The sequence below is a fragment of the Equus caballus genome, chromosome 30 (assembly GCF_041296265.1).
Source record: "Equus caballus isolate H_3958 breed thoroughbred chromosome 30, TB-T2T, whole genome shotgun sequence".
NCBI lineage: Eukaryota > Metazoa > Chordata > Mammalia > Perissodactyla > Equidae > Equus > Equus caballus.
Genome location: NC_091713.1, coordinates 33,838,415 through 33,858,591, shown reverse-complemented (window position 1 = coordinate 33,858,591; position 20,177 = coordinate 33,838,415). Strand labels below are relative to the sequence as shown.

General features: G+C 32.6%; 1 protein-coding gene across 11 annotated transcripts in view; it reads left to right on the top strand.

Annotated features, from left to right (window-relative positions):
* DENND1B (DENN domain containing 1B) overlaps nucleotides 1-20,177 on the top strand; it is a 243,962-nt gene that overhangs the window by 150,769 nt on the left and 73,016 nt on the right. For all 11 annotated transcript variants that reach the window (XM_070255835.1, XM_070255834.1, XM_070255837.1 and 8 more), the window contains 3 exons: nucleotides 3,141-3,186; nucleotides 8,013-8,114; nucleotides 20,030-20,155. In XM_070255835.1, coding sequence (XP_070111936.1) covers nucleotides 3,141-3,186; nucleotides 8,013-8,114; nucleotides 20,030-20,155 — 274 coding nt within the window. The remainder of the gene's footprint in view (nucleotides 1-3,140; nucleotides 3,187-8,012; nucleotides 8,115-20,029; nucleotides 20,156-20,177) is intronic.

The window sequence follows — 20,177 nt, the reverse complement described above, 5'->3', positions numbered from 1 at the left end:
GATGATTAAGTTCTAGACATCTGCTGTACAACTTTATGCCTATAGTTAACAATACCGTATTGTTGACTTAAAAATTTTTTAAGAGGTCGGATCTCATGTTAGGTGTTCTTACTACAAAAAAAAACCAGAAAAAAATGGAGTACTTTAATGTGGCAAATCTGTGATGTTGCCAGTCACTCTTTCCTGAGTACTTAAACACCTAGGAGGGGGTGTGGCTCTAGTACAGGTCAAGTTACAATCGTTCATTATTTGTTCAAGAATAGTTGAGTCGCTTTTATATTTAGGCTGTCTGATTCTTCTTTCCACGAAAGTAACAGATTTAGCTTCTAAGAGAATAGTTTTTTAAAAAAATAAATGGAAAATTATGTTGGTTAGACTACCCTAAGTTAATACACTCCTGTTACAGTCTAACCCATGGGTGGTCTCTGTAAGAAAATCTAAAAATAAAAAACGGCTATTACATAGTAATTATTTTTGAGTAAAGATTAATTGCTACCAAAAAGAAGAAGCAGTCCTAATAGAGCCTTCTGTATTCCATCTTTGCAAAAATAACTTCATTGACAGAAAGATCTAGGACAGTTTTGCACATGGATGATAAAACATCTGTGTTACCAAGGATCTCTTCCTGACTTATTAACGCTCTAATCTAATTAGGAGATTTCAGCTAGGGTTGCAAAATTACTTTTCATGAGATTTGGCTGATTTAATATTAGGATGTACACAATCCAGTTTTCATGGGAAAGAAACAACTATTCAATTAAATCTATATTCTGCAAACATCATAATTATTTTAGGAAATTATGCTGTAGATTAATAATGTTTGCAGTTCTAACATCTGTGTGTTTTGAATTTTGTTAGAAATTAGTGAGATAAAACACATAGGATACCAGTGATCCCATACAAAAAGTTTCAGGTTACTTTATTGTTAAGTTCTGCATAAGAACTCTTTATTGAATTTTTATTCAATATAGTTAAACAATTTCTGTAAAGTCATTGTTTATATTTCAAGAGATAACTAGTTTTCATCAAGTTTTGAAAGTGTTATCTTAGATGTATGTCATCAAGACTTCAGTAGGTTAGTTATGACTTTTGGCTCCGATTTTTTGAAAGCTGATCCACTCAGAGTGTTCCTCAAACATCTGTAAAATGGACATTATTATTATTTTTAGACGGCTTAAATATTTTGATTAATATTCATTTTATTAAAATGTGCTTTGAAGTTTGAGATTCCATGGACTTTTAATATTTATAGATCTTGTGGGTAGGATAACCTAACCTGGGGCGAATTGGAAGTTTGCACAGTAACTTCATAATAATTTTATACTATTTTGAATGTGCCTTGATATATGTAAAATCTTGGGAGTTGCCTACCCTGTTTTGTGAAAGTTGACTCAGCCCGGTCGTGGGAGCCCGGAATAGTTAGTGACATGTATTTTATGTCTTCTGTGGAGTCCCAGAAGGGATTCCAGAGATGAGAACTTAAACTAGGGAAGTAACTAGCTTTCCCTTATTTAAGCAAAAGTGAAACAGTTCACATTTATTCCTCCTGTTTCCTTTTGAAGGCAGAAAATGTTAAGTCTTAAGGATATCAAGGCCTATAAATAGTTCTCAATGTTCAGTCAATTGAAATATCCAGAATATCAGATCAATTCCAGATGGTCTGTTGCATAAAAATTAAGGAAAAAAATAGAAAGAAACAAAGCTACAAAAGGCAAAGACAACTGGGAATTAGAATCTAGTACAATAAGAGAATGAACAGGCTAATGAGGAGTAAAATAAGAACTTCAACCGTCTTATTTTTTGTGAATTTTGGATATATAAGTTAGTGGTTAGCCATCCTTGAATGAACTTTGGACTGCATGAGGTGACTTTGAACACTGCAGATCTGTTGAGGTACCTGCTAGTTTCATCTGTGACGGGTTCTCAGTAGCAAAGTAGACTTGCAGGAGCTTGGACAACTCTGTTCTAATGGCAATGAAGTTTGGAAAATTATGCAAATCCTTTGAGAAAGAAGGTGATCTGTTTTCCTTAACAGAAAAGGTTTGCATTAAATATAACACAAAAATGTCTATAAAAGAAATGTCAAAAAACGTTTTCTTTTTAAATAGCTATTTATTTGCATATCTTCTGTTACCTTTGTAGACTTCTGTCCATTCTCATGTTTGCTTGTTAAATAATATTTTAATTTTGAAATGTCAAGTTGAATAATTTTCTTCTTGTATTTCATGAGAAATTTTTGAAATTACTAGTAAGTCTGATTTTATGTATTACAAAAATTATTTAATGTCTATGTTCTCTGGTAGAGTATGAAATCCACAAGGGCATTTATTCTTTCTTGTTTATTATCTACCCCAGCCTCTAACCCAGGTCCTGGCACCTGGTATGCTCCAGATGTTATGTGTTGAATTAATTAATTCAATATCGTTCTTAAACTTATTTGAATATATTTAGATGTATTAAAATTATTTCATTAATAAAAATGAAAGTGGGATAAATATGAATGTATAAAATTTAAAGAAAAGACAAAGTACATGAGTGGAAAGATAGCACAGAAACAGAATGATCACAGTGGGGGAGGAACTTGTTTATCTTTGGAGCTCCAGTGCCCAAACAGCATCTGGCACACAGTAGGTCTCAGTAAATATTTGGTGACTAACTGACTCAAAAAATGTTGGCGATGTAGTAGGTATGAAACAGTGATGACATAGTAAGAAAATCATAGAAATGAAAATCTGTTTGACTAAAAAAAACTGCGAAAGAAATATGGATAAATTTGATGATTATTTAGGATATATTTGATATGAAGTATATGGAAAAGATTCAACTCAGACTATGGCCTAGACCCTAATGGTCTTTTCAAATAGAAAAAGGTTTTTTTAAGCATTACAACTCTTGATTTAATTATGAAGGATTTTGTGAGTTTTATGTAAATCAACCTTAATTTGAGTATATTAGTAGCCTCTAAGATTAAATTTAGATTGTTATATGTTGAATGATTTTAAATCATTATAAATCTATAATATGCTATGTTAGAACAGCACATTTAATAAATTTAATTTTTTAAGCATTCTGAATTACTTATATTGTTGTTTCAGTTTTAATGAACTATATGAATATGTACATATATTTTTTTAATTTAGTGCCCCAATGCCATACCTGATTGGAATACACTCCAGCCTCATAGAGGTGAGTATCTTTCAGACATGAGATGATGATAAATTTATTCATGAAAGTAATAGTTAAAGCAGTTGTGTTTTGAAAGAATATCAATTGAATAGTACAAAGCAGTGACTAATTTCATATTTACAGTATACTTACATGATCATTTTCAAAAAGGTAATACTGAGATAATTTCTGAGTTACTAATAATTTAATTAGTATGTTAAATGACTATCTTCAGTGGCATGAAACACATGAAAATAGGTTACATTGGTCGAAGTCATAGGTAAGTTTTAAATACTGAAAACTTTAGTTCTTCATCAACTACTTTCTTCATGGCATTTGGAATATTTTATACCTATTTCTTTTTCAGACCGGTATTTTGAAAGTTAGAATTTATGTAATTATGGGTCATAAAGGGAAATTTTTTTTTTCTCAAAATTCATTATGATCCAGTTTATCAGTGTACTTTTTCAAAATGTTTTATACACTATTCATGAACTTTTAAATTAGAATATAGCTTTAAAATTAAAAAAAAAATTTCAATCCTATTGGGGATTTAGAATATAGTAATTTTTTGCACTGTCACCTCATTCCAAAATGATTTTTATCACTTGTCATCACCATAGTGAAAAACCTTGAACTTTAAACACCTTTAACTTGAAATCAGTGAGATTTCCAGATTTCCTACAGAGAGAGGACTTTTTATAAAAAAATGATCAAAACAAAAGACTTAGCTCAGTTGTATGGCTTCATTATGCTGGCTGATTTCAGTTTTATTCAAATAAATTTCTGTTTTTGATGGTTGCATATATTGTACTTGAACCTAAACGAGCAACCTAAATGAGAAATATTTGGTTTTCTTATGTATACACCATCGTTCCTCGCTTTGCTGATCAAGGAAGATCGTGCTGATTATTTTAAAACTCCTGAGGATCATGTATGGAGAGAGTCATGCTCTTATAGGAGTCCTGAATTATGGACTTTTACGTGTGCTCTGGGTTTGGTCATTTTTCCTTTTTGCAAAATGCTAGGGCAACATTTTTTGTTTGTTTAACCATTAATAAGGAATATATTTTAATGAATTTCTTTAGTAGATTTAATTTGTTTTTAATTTTGATGTCTGGGTTGGATAACATTCTGACTCTTTATATTTTGTTAATTTTTAGAGAAATTGTTCTTACGTGCCAAGGTACTTGCACTGAAAGGAAAAATTGTATAGCATAAAACATGAATGAATAGGTATTTAATCTATTATATTGTGGAATATATGACTTGCATTTTATTCGTCAGTAGTTTGACTTTATACAAAATCTAACCATGGTTGCTTGGTATGATTTCAAAAAAGTCATCAAATTTGATTTTGGTATTAGTGCACGTCTCTCCTTGTTTAATGTATCTAACAGAATATGTAATTTTTACAATGTATTTATTCATGCAGATGAAAAATATTTAAAGTTGTTGATTGTACCTGTTGATGTTATGTTGTTTTTTTGTGAAATGATTCTATATCAACTTTTAAAACAAATGATTTAGCTTTTGCAAAATATTGTAGAAAGAAAACATACAATATGTTTTATATATTCAATTAAATTTATCACATATTTGTTGGACACATAGAGAAAATCAGTATTTTTTTTAAGGAGCAAATTTAAGAATTATTTACTTGTTAAAGTATTGTCTTAGAGAAACAGTCCATTCTAACTTTAAATTGGCTCCTACCATTACATGCAAATGTTTAGAGCCGTGGTTAGATTACCTGAAATCTCAACATCTTTTATATACTGGACTTATTGAACTGTCTTAATAGTCAGCTTTATTTGGTTTATTTGGTTCAATAGTGAATGAGAAAGTATAAGAGGAACTTCAGGAATGTCTTTAAACCAGTTGGGTACCATTTAGTAACTTTCTCCTTAATCTATTACGAGATGATACACATCCTGCAGTTCCATTCTTATGATGTCATTATTAGGTAGATCTTTTTTCTCTAAAATTTTGATGTTTTCTGCGTTTTAATTTTATATAAATGGTATTATAATTAAAATGTAGACACATCTATTTACATATTTTATGTATGAGACTGCACTGAGTAATTGCTTACATTTTGTTTGGCTGCAATTACAAATAACTTTTTTTTTTTTGGAAGAATCAAAATACTCTCTTACTCTCTCGTTCAAGATAGTTTCAACTCATTTTATCAGTTTTATGAAGACTTCTAAACATAATTGTCCAAAGAAATGAAATTAATGTCCTTTTAAATCTTTCTTTTAATTATTTTTATGTAGTCATGAGTAAAAGATGGCTAGCAGTCTCATTTTAAAATATAAATTTACTCCTAAAATAAAGGATAATGACATTTTGTTCTACCTGAAAACTAGTTTTAGGGATGAACTCAAAGTAGACTAAAGCCTGTAAATGCTTAGGAATAAATCAGTAGAGGCTCAGATGTGAGGGTTAATATTATTTATTTTATTATACAGAGAATTCTAAATAAAATGGCCCACTTTCACAAGATCGTGTGATTGCTGCCATTGTGTCATTTCTTTCCATCCTCGTTCACAGTGTACATTTGTAGTCCAGTTGCAGGGAAGGGTTGTGTGTAGAGGATGTGAGGGAGACTCGCCCCCTCCAGCACCTTACTGTTGTTCTTAATAAGACTGTCAGTCCATGTCCTAATATTATTTTCTTATTTTTGAAGAAAAAGGCAAATTCTCTTTTAATGTTTTCTTACTCTTTCCCCATCCAAATCAGTTTGTGAATTTTATGAGATATAAAAATATGAGACAGAGAAAGTGGTACCGTTTTTATATACCGTATGACTTTCCACTCTTATTTAGGAAAAAAAAGTAGCGAAAACCTGATTCAGAGGGAAAACATAGATAAAATACTGACATTAATCCAAATTTTTTGTAAAGATTTCAATCATGTACTATTTTTTCCCTTTTTGCTTATGTAGAATTGTTCTCATTTTAGGGTATCTCAGTGTATTGATTTATTGAAATGAATATATTCGCCATTCTTACTGAGTGGTCTCTTGAACAAAATTTAGTTTTCAGCTATTATCAGACTCCTGAAAACTAAGAGCAACCTTGAAAGAAGTGTACATTCATATTAATATGAATTACCTTTATACAGACTTCAGTGTTAGTGTCATCACAAAACATTTTGGGATCACATAGCCATTATTCTAGGCTATTTAGATGAACTCAGTTCATTCCTTGAAGAGTACATCAGGTTTCTGATTATCTTTACAGTTTCTGTTAAAAGTACAACTTAGAATTGAAGATGGAATTAAAATTGCCATACTTTTCCCACACAAGTGCCATTAATAATAGTGCTCCAAACCATTAATAATAGTGTATTTTTGCTTATAAATAGGTTAATTTTATATTTATGCTATAGTTAGTTTATAGATAACCACATATTTATGTATGTAAACCTTTTTTACATATATGTATATACATGGAAAGGAAAGGAAATGAGTCTATTTATAAATCTTTTGGCAATTATATCACTAATATAAGTGATTCTCTGTTAATTTCTTAGAAACAGCCATCTTCTGAGTCTTACTTTAGAATAATTAGGTCTTTTACAAGATGGATTTTTAGAAATATGGGTCCCCCTGAGAATTCATATTCCACATAGACATTATGGCCTTCTTAACACATAAAAACTCCCTACTCGAGGCTACTATTTCCCTAGCAAATTTAACGTTCTACCTTATATGCAGAGATTTGAAATTCTAAATGGATTAGAGAAATTTTAGTCTTGATCAACTTGAAACAAAAAATTGGTTTGGCCAATTTAAAATTTAAGGTATTTAAATTATAATTCTCAAAAATGGCTATTGTTCTAGAATGTTGCTTTTAAAAATAGTGCACTGAGATTAATTGATCTATTCCTAGTTGACCTTTACAGTTAAGAAATTCTGAGTGGATGGATATGTTTCATTAATGAGCACCTTACTTATTGGCATTAAGGAATGATACTATTTGCTATCATTTAAATAAGACTAATAGAATTATATGATTTGTTTAAGGATATGTATTAGTTTAAATAGGAACAATAAGCCATAAATATTTCCTTTCTTTAAGGATGAAAAATTTGATGAAATTCTAATTTATTATCATTTGTTCACATTGAGAACAAATTTGTTCCATTTCTAAGCTATCAAACAAATAAGACCACTGAGTCAAATAGTTAATCTGGTAGGCTGTTAAATTTGATCTTTGTATTGAAATTCGTGTGATAAATATTGCTAACAATGAATTCCATATAACTGCCCTCTCTGTCATTTTTTCTTATTCAGTCCTCATCATCAACTTATAACAAGTTGATATGGAAATATAGAGAGAATATTTGTTAATTTAAAACTTAATTTACTACTGTAATCATAGTTATTGGTTTATGCTAGCTCTGCAGTGTGATTTATGCTAAAAACAGGTATAGAGCTGGCCACTCTCTTCATTCCTGTATCATAGGATTGAAATTCAGTTGATAAAATTTAAAGGAAAGAAGTTTTTACAGTTTAGTGTAGCTGTGCCTGTTTTGTGTCTTTGTTGTGATAGCTCTTTGGTAGTTAAATTATATTCAGTATCTCCAAACTAAATTAATATGTTTAGATGAGCAAACATTCTATTTTAAGCATTTTTAGCCAGTCTTTTTGTACAGTTGTAGATAAATTTTCTTTCTTATAAGGTAAGATTGTTTATATTCTTTTATAATGTAGCTTTCCTTTTTTCTTTGCCCAAGTCTAATGTATTAACATAATTTTCTCTACATTTCTAAGCTCATTATAGTTTTGGAAGGAAAATATACTAAGATGTTTATTTATAATTGTGTTTTTTAAACAGAGAGTGAAAAATAAATCATTGGAGGATGTGGTTATGTTAAATGTTGACACAAACACTTTAGAATCACCATTTAATGACTTGAGCAACCTGCCGAGTGATGTGGTAAGTCTGAAGGATATTTTGCGGCAAACATATATATATATATATATATGTTTTCTCCTGGACCTTTAAATTACCAAGAGTTATTTTTCCTACTTTCTCTGTCTGAAATGAAAGGGTTGGGTATGTGCACGGGGTGTGAGAGGAATCAATGGAGATTCTATATTTAATATTTTTACCTTTTGGCAGTTGAGGAGATGTTGCATGGAACATGATATTCCTTATCGTAAAAGTAGGATCATAATTAAAAAGCTGGATGCATTCATTAGGCAGAGTTTCTTTAAACGTAAGTCTCTTCATCTCATCTTAATCATTATATTACAAAGTAGGCATTTCTGTCTGCCTAGTAGCATGTCTTGCAAAAGAATGAGCGAGTTTTTGAAGGCAAGAAGAAGAAGGGGGCCAATTATCGGCTTTTGCTTCCTTGCCACCTGCCAGCGCTTTTCCTTTTAATTAATGATCTGATGGCACTGGTCAATATAATAAGAAATGCTTGTACAGTTGGGGTCAGAAAATTCTGGCTTTGATCTCCCTCAACTTTCTGAAACATTTATTTGTTTTCTCTAAATTATTTCAGTTTTATTTTAATCTTTTCTATCCTGCTGAGGGCTGCAAGAATGAAAACCTACAATGTTTGTCATTGGCTTTGGCAGAGCAAAGACTGCTTACTTAGAATTCTATTTGTAAATTAAACTGCAAACCCAGTTTGTCATAAAAGACATCTGATCCTTTTGAAATGACGAAAACTGTCTTTTGTCTGTAAAGGCTGATAAATTAAGTGCCAGTTCTCTTCTGGTCTTTGATCTTGCAGAGGGTTTGTGTGTGTGTGCATGTGTGTGTCTGCAGCTTATAATAGGATATATTCTGTATTTCATGTTAAATAGTCTCCAAAAGTGCATTTTTTGGCCTCGTGTTCCTTAGAACAGAGCAAAAATGCAGACTAGTACTATTTCTGTATATGTTTTAACGGCTCTTTAAAAATGTCTTGATAATATAGTTGAAATAACTGCCCTTTAAAAATATCCACTTTTTTCAGGGATATTAAAATATGGGAATAAAAAACCTTCAGAATATATTTTTATGTAATATTGCAAGTACTTTGAAATTATTTTTAGTAAGTTTGAAAAAGTGAACTTAAAATCTCAAACTCAAAAAATACAGTACTACTAGCCTTGATTGTTTATATGCCTGATGATAGCAAAAATATGATTTTAAAGTTGAAGTCAGATTATTTATGCCTATCAAAACCTAAAATAGTTTCTGACCTTGAAACAAATTAAATTGAACTACTTTATCTTACTGTAGTAAAATTTATGCTATGTGTGAACAAATCCAAACACAGGCCAGTGAAGAATTTTATTATCTTTTTAGCTCATTATAACCAGATTGCCTCATTATAAAAATTTTGCAGAAGCTGCTAGAAATGATTAGAGTTATTCATTAGAAATCCATCAAAGTATTCTTCATTGGATAGAGAAATAATTATGAAAATAAAGTCCCAACTTTTAAGAATATTCTCCTTAAGGTGCATGTATTTCCTACTGTTAATGCCCTAAGGAGAAAGGATTGTTTATTTAAATAAAAAAAAGAAGAAGAAAAGAAAAGAGAGAAAGAAATCAGCTTTTTTGTGTCATTAAAATTTTTATAGTCAGCTTCAATGACAGCTGATTCTTTCTTTGAGAAAAACAATCTTTAAATAGTAATTTTTTTGATGGTTGATTCCTTTTTAGTTGAGGAGTATTAGTTTCCTAGTAGAATTAGATTATTAAAACATTTATTTAAATATATGAAGAAGTCAAACAATATTCACAAAATATAAAAGCCTAAATATATAAAATGACAACGTGGGACTATCTCTTGTTTACCTATAAGCAACAGTTAACTAAACATAACTGAAATAGTAAAAAATATTCATAGAAAGGAACACTGCAAGATGATGTAGATATAGCTTTATGTATGCTTGAAATTAGGGGCCACAGACTTACAGACAAATTTGAAGCATGAATAAATGTAAATAGCTCTGAACTGGAGCTATGACTATTGACTAGAAGTATGAGATGTTATAAAGTGATAGTCATTTTCTAAAAATATTTTAGGTAATTGCTTGTTTAACCCATCTCTAATAAATTTAGCTTTTTCATCATTCTATAATTGTAAATGTTTTAAGTGAGGCGTGTTAAAATCACAAATGAGCTTACTGAATTTTTTGTGATTTGAATTAATAAAATATACTTGAAGCCTGAAAAATACTTCTGTTGGTATTGTTTGATTATTTAATAAATTAACTGATATTTAGATGGAGACCTTTTAAAATCATTCACCAAAGCATTTAAATTACACGTACAGGCTAGAGGACTTTCTATGCATGTGCACTCTATTACTGTGTCAGCTTGACCAGTGGTCTTGGCTGTTCAGAGGTCAGTGGTCACAGTTGTCCTGAATTACTACTTCTTTTTTCCTGTGGACCCTCTGCTGTGTTCCATGCTGTAATCTTCTTAATGGCTTCATTCCAATATTCACACATAATATTTTAGATTTATTGACTGTTAGAAATACTACCATGCCAGTAGCAGTTCCGCTACTCTTAAGGTATTTAAAATTGGAAAAATAAATCAGGGCAAAGCTTTCAGAAATCCTTTGTTTTCCTTAAGGGAGAGGAAAAAACTCTCTTCCTGTCTTCTGACAAGAACACTTGTTTTTCGATTTCATCATTTCACTATAGATTTGGATCATAAAAAGGAAAAAAACCCAAATTTTATTGGGAGTGATTTTAACGATATTGATTATTACATGGAATAACTTTTAAAAGCAGTAGATCCATTAAAATACACTTTTGTAGTTTTTGTCTATGAATACATTGTGATTTTATTTTTTAAGTGGCTATGCCAAATGCAGATACCTTCGAACATATGTAGTTTCAGTGTTTTGAAGTAAGAAAGTAAATTTTAGGGCTATGTAACAACATCCGTTGAAGTTAGTGTTATTGCAGTATGTTTTTAAGTGTGGGAAAAAAGAACCAGTTGGATTAAATATAACATTTGAAATCTCAAATGAATTCATTTTAATTTAAGAAAACACTCTATTGAGACCCTCCCATTCCAAATATATACAAATTTAGTTTCAATTATGTAATACTTTTAAATGTTGTATTTCTAAGCTATTACTGCTCATTTTAATTTTTATCAACATTTTTAAAAGTAATTGGGAAAATTGTTGCTATTTTGAAAATAAATAGAGCAAGCCACTTGTAAAATTAAGCTAATTAGAATTGTGATGAGATTTAGGAAATCTGTCTTCATGTGAATATTGCTAAAACAATTATAAACTAAATCTTGTAGATGAAAGCAGGTTAGAATTGACATCTGAAAAAGTTACATACATTAGAATATTCAGTACTAGGAAAGTGAATTTTGGCTTATATTGCTTAACTGTCTTTTAAATAATATTAACTCATTAGATTGTAAGAAATAATATCCTCTGAGACAGGTTAATATACTTATTCCTGTTTTAGATAAGAAGATGAAAGCACAGAAAGTTTACTGTTAATGGTGTTTCTAAAGCTGTAGCTCATGTAGGTTGATCCTCAGACTTAAGCCCCCAAACACTAGACCATGGTCCGTCTCGTGAAAACATGACTTGCAGCGTAGTGAGTTACTCTCCATTCTACTCTTGCTAGAGAGATATCAGTACGATGTATTTGATTTGTTAGGATTGTCAGCACTGTTTTAAAAACTGATTTTCATCTTATGTATAATACTATTGAAAAATGATTTTCTATTTTCTGTTCTGAGAGTGTGTAGAAAATGTGTACACTTAAGAGTTATTCTACAATTCACTGTAGACTGCGGTATGTTATAGGATAGCTGCATTTGGTATGAAGCATATTTAATTACTAAAACATTGAAAAGACCTTATTATAAAATGGAGTCATCTGAAATACCGTGCATCTTACAGTGAGGCATTCAAGTAAGGAGTAAGTTAATGGTTTTATTGTGATATGAAAAGGAAAGACAATTTGCTCTATATCGCTAAAAATCATTAAAAGTCTAAAGAACTGGAGAAAACCCCCCAAAACTCTGACTTTCAGTAAAATTTTTAGATATCTACATTTAAGTGAGTTAAGTTAGGAATAATTTTGGAAAAGAATTGGCTTTTTTAGAGAATTTTTGTAAATCAATTAAAAAAAATTAAAGTATATAGACAAATTTAACTCTCAACCTTACAAAGTCAATAGATATGTTTAATTCGTTGGATATTTCTTCTAATCTAACATGAAGGTTTAATATGTTAAATTTTCATAATATATGTTATAGAGAAAAAAAATGCCCCAGAGAATATTATATTAGTTCCAGGTTTGCCACAGCTCTGCTATAATCCTTATCGTATTTAACAGTAAACAAAGTCTCCAACAAGTTTCTAGAGTGACCAGGTTAGGAAAATAACACAATTTCATTCAGGTTCTAGAGTAACTTGGCGAACATTTTCTTTAGTTGAGTAGACATGAGGATAAAAATACTGCTTTCCCTTGGCCCCTGGAGAGTGGAGTCGTGCTCGCTCTGTCTCCAGCGTCTAGAATCCAGACGTCTAGGTGAGCTTTGCCCTGTCACACAGCCTGGGTGCGGTGATTTGTAAACAGGAGGCCTTCAGTGAATGATTGAAGGGAAATAGAATTGCATTTCTTTTATGTTGTAAGTAGACATTGCTTTTAAAGTCCCTCTTTAGAGTACTTCCTAGAACATTTTATAAGGATATTTTCATCTCATTTTCATAGTAATATAAGGAAGAAACCTGGAGGCATGTTTAATATATACTCTTTTGGCTATGAATGCAACTTTTTGTTTCCTCTCTGGAAAAGGAGACCATGTTGTGATGGCAGTCATTGTGCTTCTGCGTGCTATTTTGGGTGTCTGCAGAAACTTACCATTCTTTTAAATAGTTGTTTTCAGAGATATGATTGTTTATAAAAGCTTTTTTGTTTGCAAGTAAACTATTATAGATTTTGCTATTTTTCCTATTTTCTTGATGGGTATTTTTTGGTATAAACTTTAAATACCAAAGCAAAACAGAACAAAAACAGAAAACCTTAGTTAACGGGGCTTCCCAAGATTTAAAAGATCTTTGTGATTTTCTCTCAGCTGAGTGAGAGAACTTGTCCCTCCCGCTGCAGTGATCCGGGCGCTAGCAGCCTCCTGTCTGTATCTCTGTGCTTTCGCCATTTTGAAGTTGATTTACAGTTTGTTCTTATTAGTGATCGTAAGTGCTCCTGAAGTTCCTTGGTTTTCTCATGGCTTTTCATTTCCAACTAAATTACCTAGCCTTTCTCCTAATGTCTTTTTTTTTTTTTCCTGAATCATCTTAATAGCAAGCTTCTCTCTCTTCTTACTGCTAATATGTATATATATATATATTTTTAAATGTAAAGACCTTGATTTTGGCTTTAAAAGTTATTTCCCATTTGTTTCTAGTCCTTTAAGTTCTTGACTTTTCCATATTCAGGAGACTTTTTGTGTGTGTGATATTGTGAGCACTGTCACAATAACAGTTCCCAAATCTTGCTATCCTAGTGACTTGGTGAATTATGCTCCTGGGCCCCATCACAGATTTACTGATCCAGTTAACTAGAGAAATTAATGTAAAAGTGTTCCTAGAATAAATTGTTAATTTGTTCATTCATTCATTGAACAAATATGTATTTATTTTTTATTTTTTTAAAGATTGGTACCTGAGCTAACAACTGTTGCCAATCTTCTTCTTCTTCTTTTTTTTTTTCCTGCTTTTTTTTGCCCCAAAGCCCCCCAGTACATAGTTGTATATTTTAGCTGTGGGTCCTTCTAGTTGTGGCATGTGAGACACCACCTCAACATGGCCTAATGAGTGTTGCCATGTCCGCACCCAGGATCCAAACCCTGGGCCACCGAAGTGGAGCACGAGAACTTAACCACTGGGCCACGGGGCTGGCCCCTCAACAAATATTTATTGAACACCTGCTATATGCCTGTACTGTGCTAGGAGCTTAGTGAACAGGATGATATATACACTGCCCTCCTGGAGCTCACATTCCGTTTGTCTGAGCCCAACCATGTGGCCACACCAAGTCACAAGGGATGTTGGAAATAACTGGGTTAACCCAGCTAGGTTTATCAGGCACCAGTCAAAACTTAGGATTTCTATTACCAAAGAAAGGGAGAGTGGATGTTAGTGGACTGACAGCCATCTCTTCCATAAGTAAGCTGAAGTGAAAATAATTGTAACCAAGCTGACATGCCATTTTTCCCAGTCTACAAACTCAGATCAGCCTTTTGTGGTCTAGTCAAGCTCAATGTGTCAAAACATTTGTTTGCAGAATTGGCCCGAGTGATGACTATGAGTAAACCAAGGAAAGTGGGAAGAGGAGGAACAGGATGTACAAAGCTTCTGCTGTGGGGAAGAGGTTGGCAAATTCAAGAAATGGAAAGAAGTCCTGTGTAGCTGTAGTAAGATGAAGAAAAGAGAGACTTAGGCAAAATGAGATTGTAGAGAGAGGCAGGATTGAGATCATAAAAGACCTGTAGTTCGTGTTAAGGATCTTTGAACTTACTGGAAATTCATTGGAGGCTTTTAGCAGAGGTATGGTGATCTACTTTGATTTCTAAAAATATCATCTTGAATTCTGGGTCCTGACAATTATTGGATATAAGAAATGAAGCAGGAAGATGAGTTAAGAGGCCTCTTGCTGCAGTCTAGGTAAGAGATGATAGTTGCTTGGACTTGATAGTGGCAAGGATTTAGACAAAAGTGGACAGATCTGAAATCTCTGTTGGAGGTTGAGCTGACAGGGATTGGTGATGTATTGCATATGGGAACTGAGAAAGGGTGAAGTGTTGAAGAGGACCATCAAGATTCCTTTTTGAGCAACTGGATGAATGGAAATGACATTGATGTTAGAGACACTGGCGTGACATTGAGCTTGAGGTGTTTCTGAGGTGTTAAGAGGAGTTTTGGTTGTCTTAATTTTCAGATGCCTCTGAAGGGAAAACAGTTAGAGATGACAGCATCTTAGTGAGATTTTGATAGGTAATTTAAGCATACAGAGAAACAGTGTAATGATACCCTCTGCAAATGTATCCTATGCTTTTCATTTAATAAATATTAAAGGTTCCTGTTTTAATCCTTAAATAACAGCTTGTTAGAAAATTATATTAAGAGGGAAGGGTCAATTTTGTTTCTTAAAAAATTGAACATTTGGGGGCTGGCCCCGTGGCCGAGTGGTTAAGTTCGCGCGCTCCGCTGCAGGCGGCCCAGTGTTTCATTAGTTCGAATCCTGGGCGCGGACATGGCACTGCTCATCAGACCACGCTGAGGCAGCGTCCCACATGCCACAACTAGAAGAACCCACAACGAAGAATACACAACTATGTACTGGGGGGGCTTTGGGGAGAAAAAGGAAAAAATAAAATCTTAAAAAAAATTGAACATTAGAAGGATTAAAGAAGTATAGGATTTTAATATCTGATTCATATGATAACCATAACATGTTTCATGGGAGAATAAAAGATTTTAACTGTGTAACTTTTTTCTAAAGCATATGATTATTTGGAGCGTTAACTTTTCTAAATGTATGTAGTTTCTCGAGTGTGGTTTAGTTATGTGAAAGGAGATATTTAAAAACATCATAGGGTGTTTAAGTTGTGTAGTTATCTAAATATTATTTCTGAACATTTGTTTTCTCCTTCTGTTCTTTACCTTGATGTTTCTCTTTGCAATCCTAAAAAGTAAAATTTAAAATTCTGGGTATAGTGGTTAGTTTATTTTTCCTGAAAATACGCATCTAAAAGTCAAGAGAAAATCTGTTACTTCTCTGAAAAACTCATCTCCTGTATATACTCTGCCTTCCTGACTCCCAGTTGACATAATTACTTCATTACTCAGACTGTGTGCATGTGGCCTGCACTGTTCTAATTTATACCTGTTTGCTATCTTTACTCATGTAATTCCCTCCTTTTATTCATAGTCACTTTAGTGCTAAGAGGGTAAAAGTGGAGAGTTGGTGGTAATATTATTCATGTTGCAGTGAACTCCCACTGTGCTCAAACCCAGGTTGTAACTCTCCCCTGGATGGCTGCTTAGAGGCCTGAATTCTCAGTGTATGAAAGGAATTGAAGCATTTTATAAGAGCAATGAAATGATATCTGTTTCTGAAATTCTTTTCACTGTTTTAACTTTTTTTGGGTCTAGTATAATACTTCATTAGACAAAAAATAATTTATTTACAGACTGAAAAATGTCATAATAAAATAAAAGATAAGTTTTGAAGTAATCTTTAGCCATTGGAGATTGAAGCTTGCCTACTTTCTTAAGAATAAAAAGAGAAAACAATTGATACCTTTTCAGTATCAGTTGATACTTTTTCAGTATCACATAATAGGATTGTGTGATAATAGCCGTGTGACTAATAAGGTTCCAAATGTTTTTCTGAATTTAGAGTTATGTGTGAGTCTAAACTTTAGGATTTTATGGGCAGATGTACATTTATTTCATAATTAAACTTAGAAGTTTGAAAACTAAGGCAGAAAATGCTATTTCCCAGACCAAGTATTGAAAATGTGCAGAAGAGACATCACTGTTTTTTATAGGTAAAAACTGCTGAAAGCTAATTACCACTGCAAAGGGCCATAGTAACTGTTGATAATTTACTCCAGTGATCTAAAGGACAGGAAAACAGCAAGGTTGACACAATCTTTTTATATTAGAGTAATATCCTTGTATCTAATTCTGACTTTTAAAAACAATTTCATTTTTACTGGCTGTTTTTGAGCATTCATTTGTACATATAGAAACACTTAACTCAGCCATCCTTCTGCTCTCTGAAAAGCAGGAACAATCTCAGATCTACTGATAGTCGAAGCCCAGCTAGAGTAGGTCAAGGAAAAACTCTTTTTATGCAGTTTGTAAAAATTGAAATAAATTAGAAATAGGCAAAGGAAAAATGTAAGCGTATTTCTTGCTAGGCTGTTTGTCAGTCTCACCGGTCTGTATGAAATGAGATAGGACGTTCACATAGAATAGCACTGGCCAATAGAACATAATATGAGCCACATATGCAATTTCAAAATTTCTAGTAGCTATGTTAAAAAGTAAAAAGAAATAAGTGAAATTAACTTTAATAATTTATTTAGCCCAATATATTAAAAACAGTATTGTTTCATCATGTAATCAATATAAAAATTATTAATGAACTATTTTTCCTTTTTATGGGTGCTAAGTCTTCAAAATCTGGTGTATATTTTATACTGACAGCACATCTCAATTTGGACTAGTCACATTTCAAGTGCTTGTATATCTAGTGGCTACTGTATTGGACAGCACAATTCTAGAACAAGGGTTTTCTTTTTCTTCCCTATTTTCGACAAAGGTCCCAAGGGAGCTCGGGAACTGTCATTGACTGATTTCGGAAGTGAAGACCACGTATTTATGATTTCGTTAGGAAGGGCTTGTGGCAATGGGATTAGTATCCTGGATAACTTAAACAGTCAAGGACTCGGGGTAACAAAGGCTAAGGAGGAGTTTGACTTGCCTCCATTCTCTGGAACGTATGTGTTGTAGTTGTCCTAAGACTTGATTTGTGGAGAAGTGAATTGTCAGTTTCATGTTTTGTAGAAAAATACACTTTGAGGAATTTTCTTTTGCAAAAATATAAGGCATGACATTTTTAAATATGTTCTTTATTTTCTACAGTAGAAATTTAAAAATAACCCATTTTTGTAATACCTTGAAAGACTAGAGTCATATTCCTTCCATCATAAGCCTTTTTGGGGGGATGATAATTAAATACGTGTTTTGGTATTCATTCCCATTGGTTTTTCTTTAAAGGTATTTGAAACTTAAAAACATTACAAACTTCAGAATAAAAGACATTGTCAGAAGATTCGATTTTGCATCCTTCAGCTATATTTATTGTTTGAATATGTGGATTACCTAAAAATGTGCATTTATTGAGATTAGATTTTGATAATAAAAACTTCCTCTTAAATGAATCCTGGTTTATGCACTTTGTGGGCTAAATGAATTAGGCTCTAAACTTTTATCTGAATCTATGGAGCTTGGATAGAAATTGAAAAGATCACAGCTATGGGGAGAAGACCTATCTGCAAAGGCCTTTCTGCATAGATTATGAACATCATAACTCAATAATTTTTTCAAAACTATGGTTATAATTGGACCCAATGGGGGTCTCTTCCTTTGATCAGATCACAGTAACTGTGACTTTACACTGGAAAATGTCACTACTGTGAAGGTTTATCACCTGTAGAGCTAGTCTTTCCTCTGATGCTGTGTTCATTTCTCATTAGCATTATTCAAAGTTTCGTTGTTAATTAGGTTGACACTTCAATTGCAATCATCATCTACAAGAGTAGTCAGGACTGCTTGCATAAAGAAATAAAAATATTCCTTTTTGCATATATATGTAAAGGAGAAGTAACATTACTTTGTTATCTGGTAGTTTTGTAAGGATAAGAACATGCTCTGTTAAGGAAGCAATCCAGTCAGAATTTTTCCCATCAGATTTTTTTCTCAAGAAAACAGATTTTTTACACGACTTCATGTTCCCATATAAAGCATTGATGAGAAATGTATAGGAGCATCAATATTTTTTAAATGTACAGGGTGTAGTTTTTTATTATGCGTGAAAGGAATTGTTCAAGTGAGTTGGATGCATAGGAACTATCACATCACCTCCCCCTTAAAAAATAAAAGTATACGTCAGGAGTATGATCACACTTACAAAATACTTCTCAGTAAGGGGCCGTTCATAAGTAATGTGCATTCTCTAAAATACACAGAACCTGAAATTAAAGTATGGAAATATATGAAAATTGTACCAAATTTAGGTGCTTTTTAAAATTATGTGGATTTCTAGATAAGTTTTTCTTTGATTTAAAGACATTATTATATTTATTTTTTGGTGAGGAAGATTGGCCCTGAGCTAACATGTGTGCCCATTTTTATTTTATATGTGGGTTACTGCCACAGTGTGGCTCCATGAGCAGCGTAGGTCCACACCTGAGATCTGAACCCACGAAACCAGGCCACTGAAGTGGAGTGCACCTAACTTAACTGCTATGCCACTGGGCTGGCCCCAAAACATTAATGTTTTAATTTGATTACTGGTTCATAAGGCAATGACATTGAACTTAAAACCAGCATATAGCAGTGGAAAAAACTGGACAGAACTGGGTTTAAATCTCAATTTTGCCACTTATTAGCTATGTAGTGAGGGCAGATTGATTCACATGTTTGAGCTCTTATTTCTTCATTCATAAATGATAATATGAATGCCTTTCTTAGAAGACTGTGAAGGTTAAATGAGACAATATATAACAATTTGTATAACATAATTCTTTACTCCTGGTAGGTTCTCAATAACTTTAACTTCTCTCCCCTCTTTTTATCTAATAATGGTGAAAACTATTCAACAAATGACTGGAAAATTACATATGCAAATGAGGCCTCCAAAAATAATATTAAATGGTAAGTGATCCTGGAGGACCTGTAGCAAATAACCTTATATCGGAGAAATGAACTGTACCCAACCGGCTTCATCTCAAAACAAGTAGACACATGTTGTAATTGCTAAAAATCTGCAGAAAAGTGGCTCACGAGCAGTTTACTGTAAAATAATTAAAGCTTATTTATGTCAAAAGGCCTTGGGAAAAAAAGAGAGCATAAACCAATTTGCATTAGCACATTACTATGGGCTCCTGCTTTCGTTTCAATTAACAGACCAGCAGGTGCTCTCTGCAGTTAAAAAGATAAGCTATCAGGAGGAGGATGAGTTTTTGGCTGACCTGCAGACACTGTGGTTTGCCTGCTGATTGGGTTCGTACCTTGCTGTACCAATTTCTGAGGTGTTAATTTAACTATTCCTCTCCGTCATGCAGGTCTCGGCCCTGAAAAGTAAACTGAAGAAGCAGTCTACAGCTACGGGGGATGGAGTAGCCAGGGCCTTCCTTAGGGCACAGGCTGCTTTGTTTGGATCCTACAGAGATGCACTGAGATACAAACCTGTAAGCGTTTTATTTCATCACT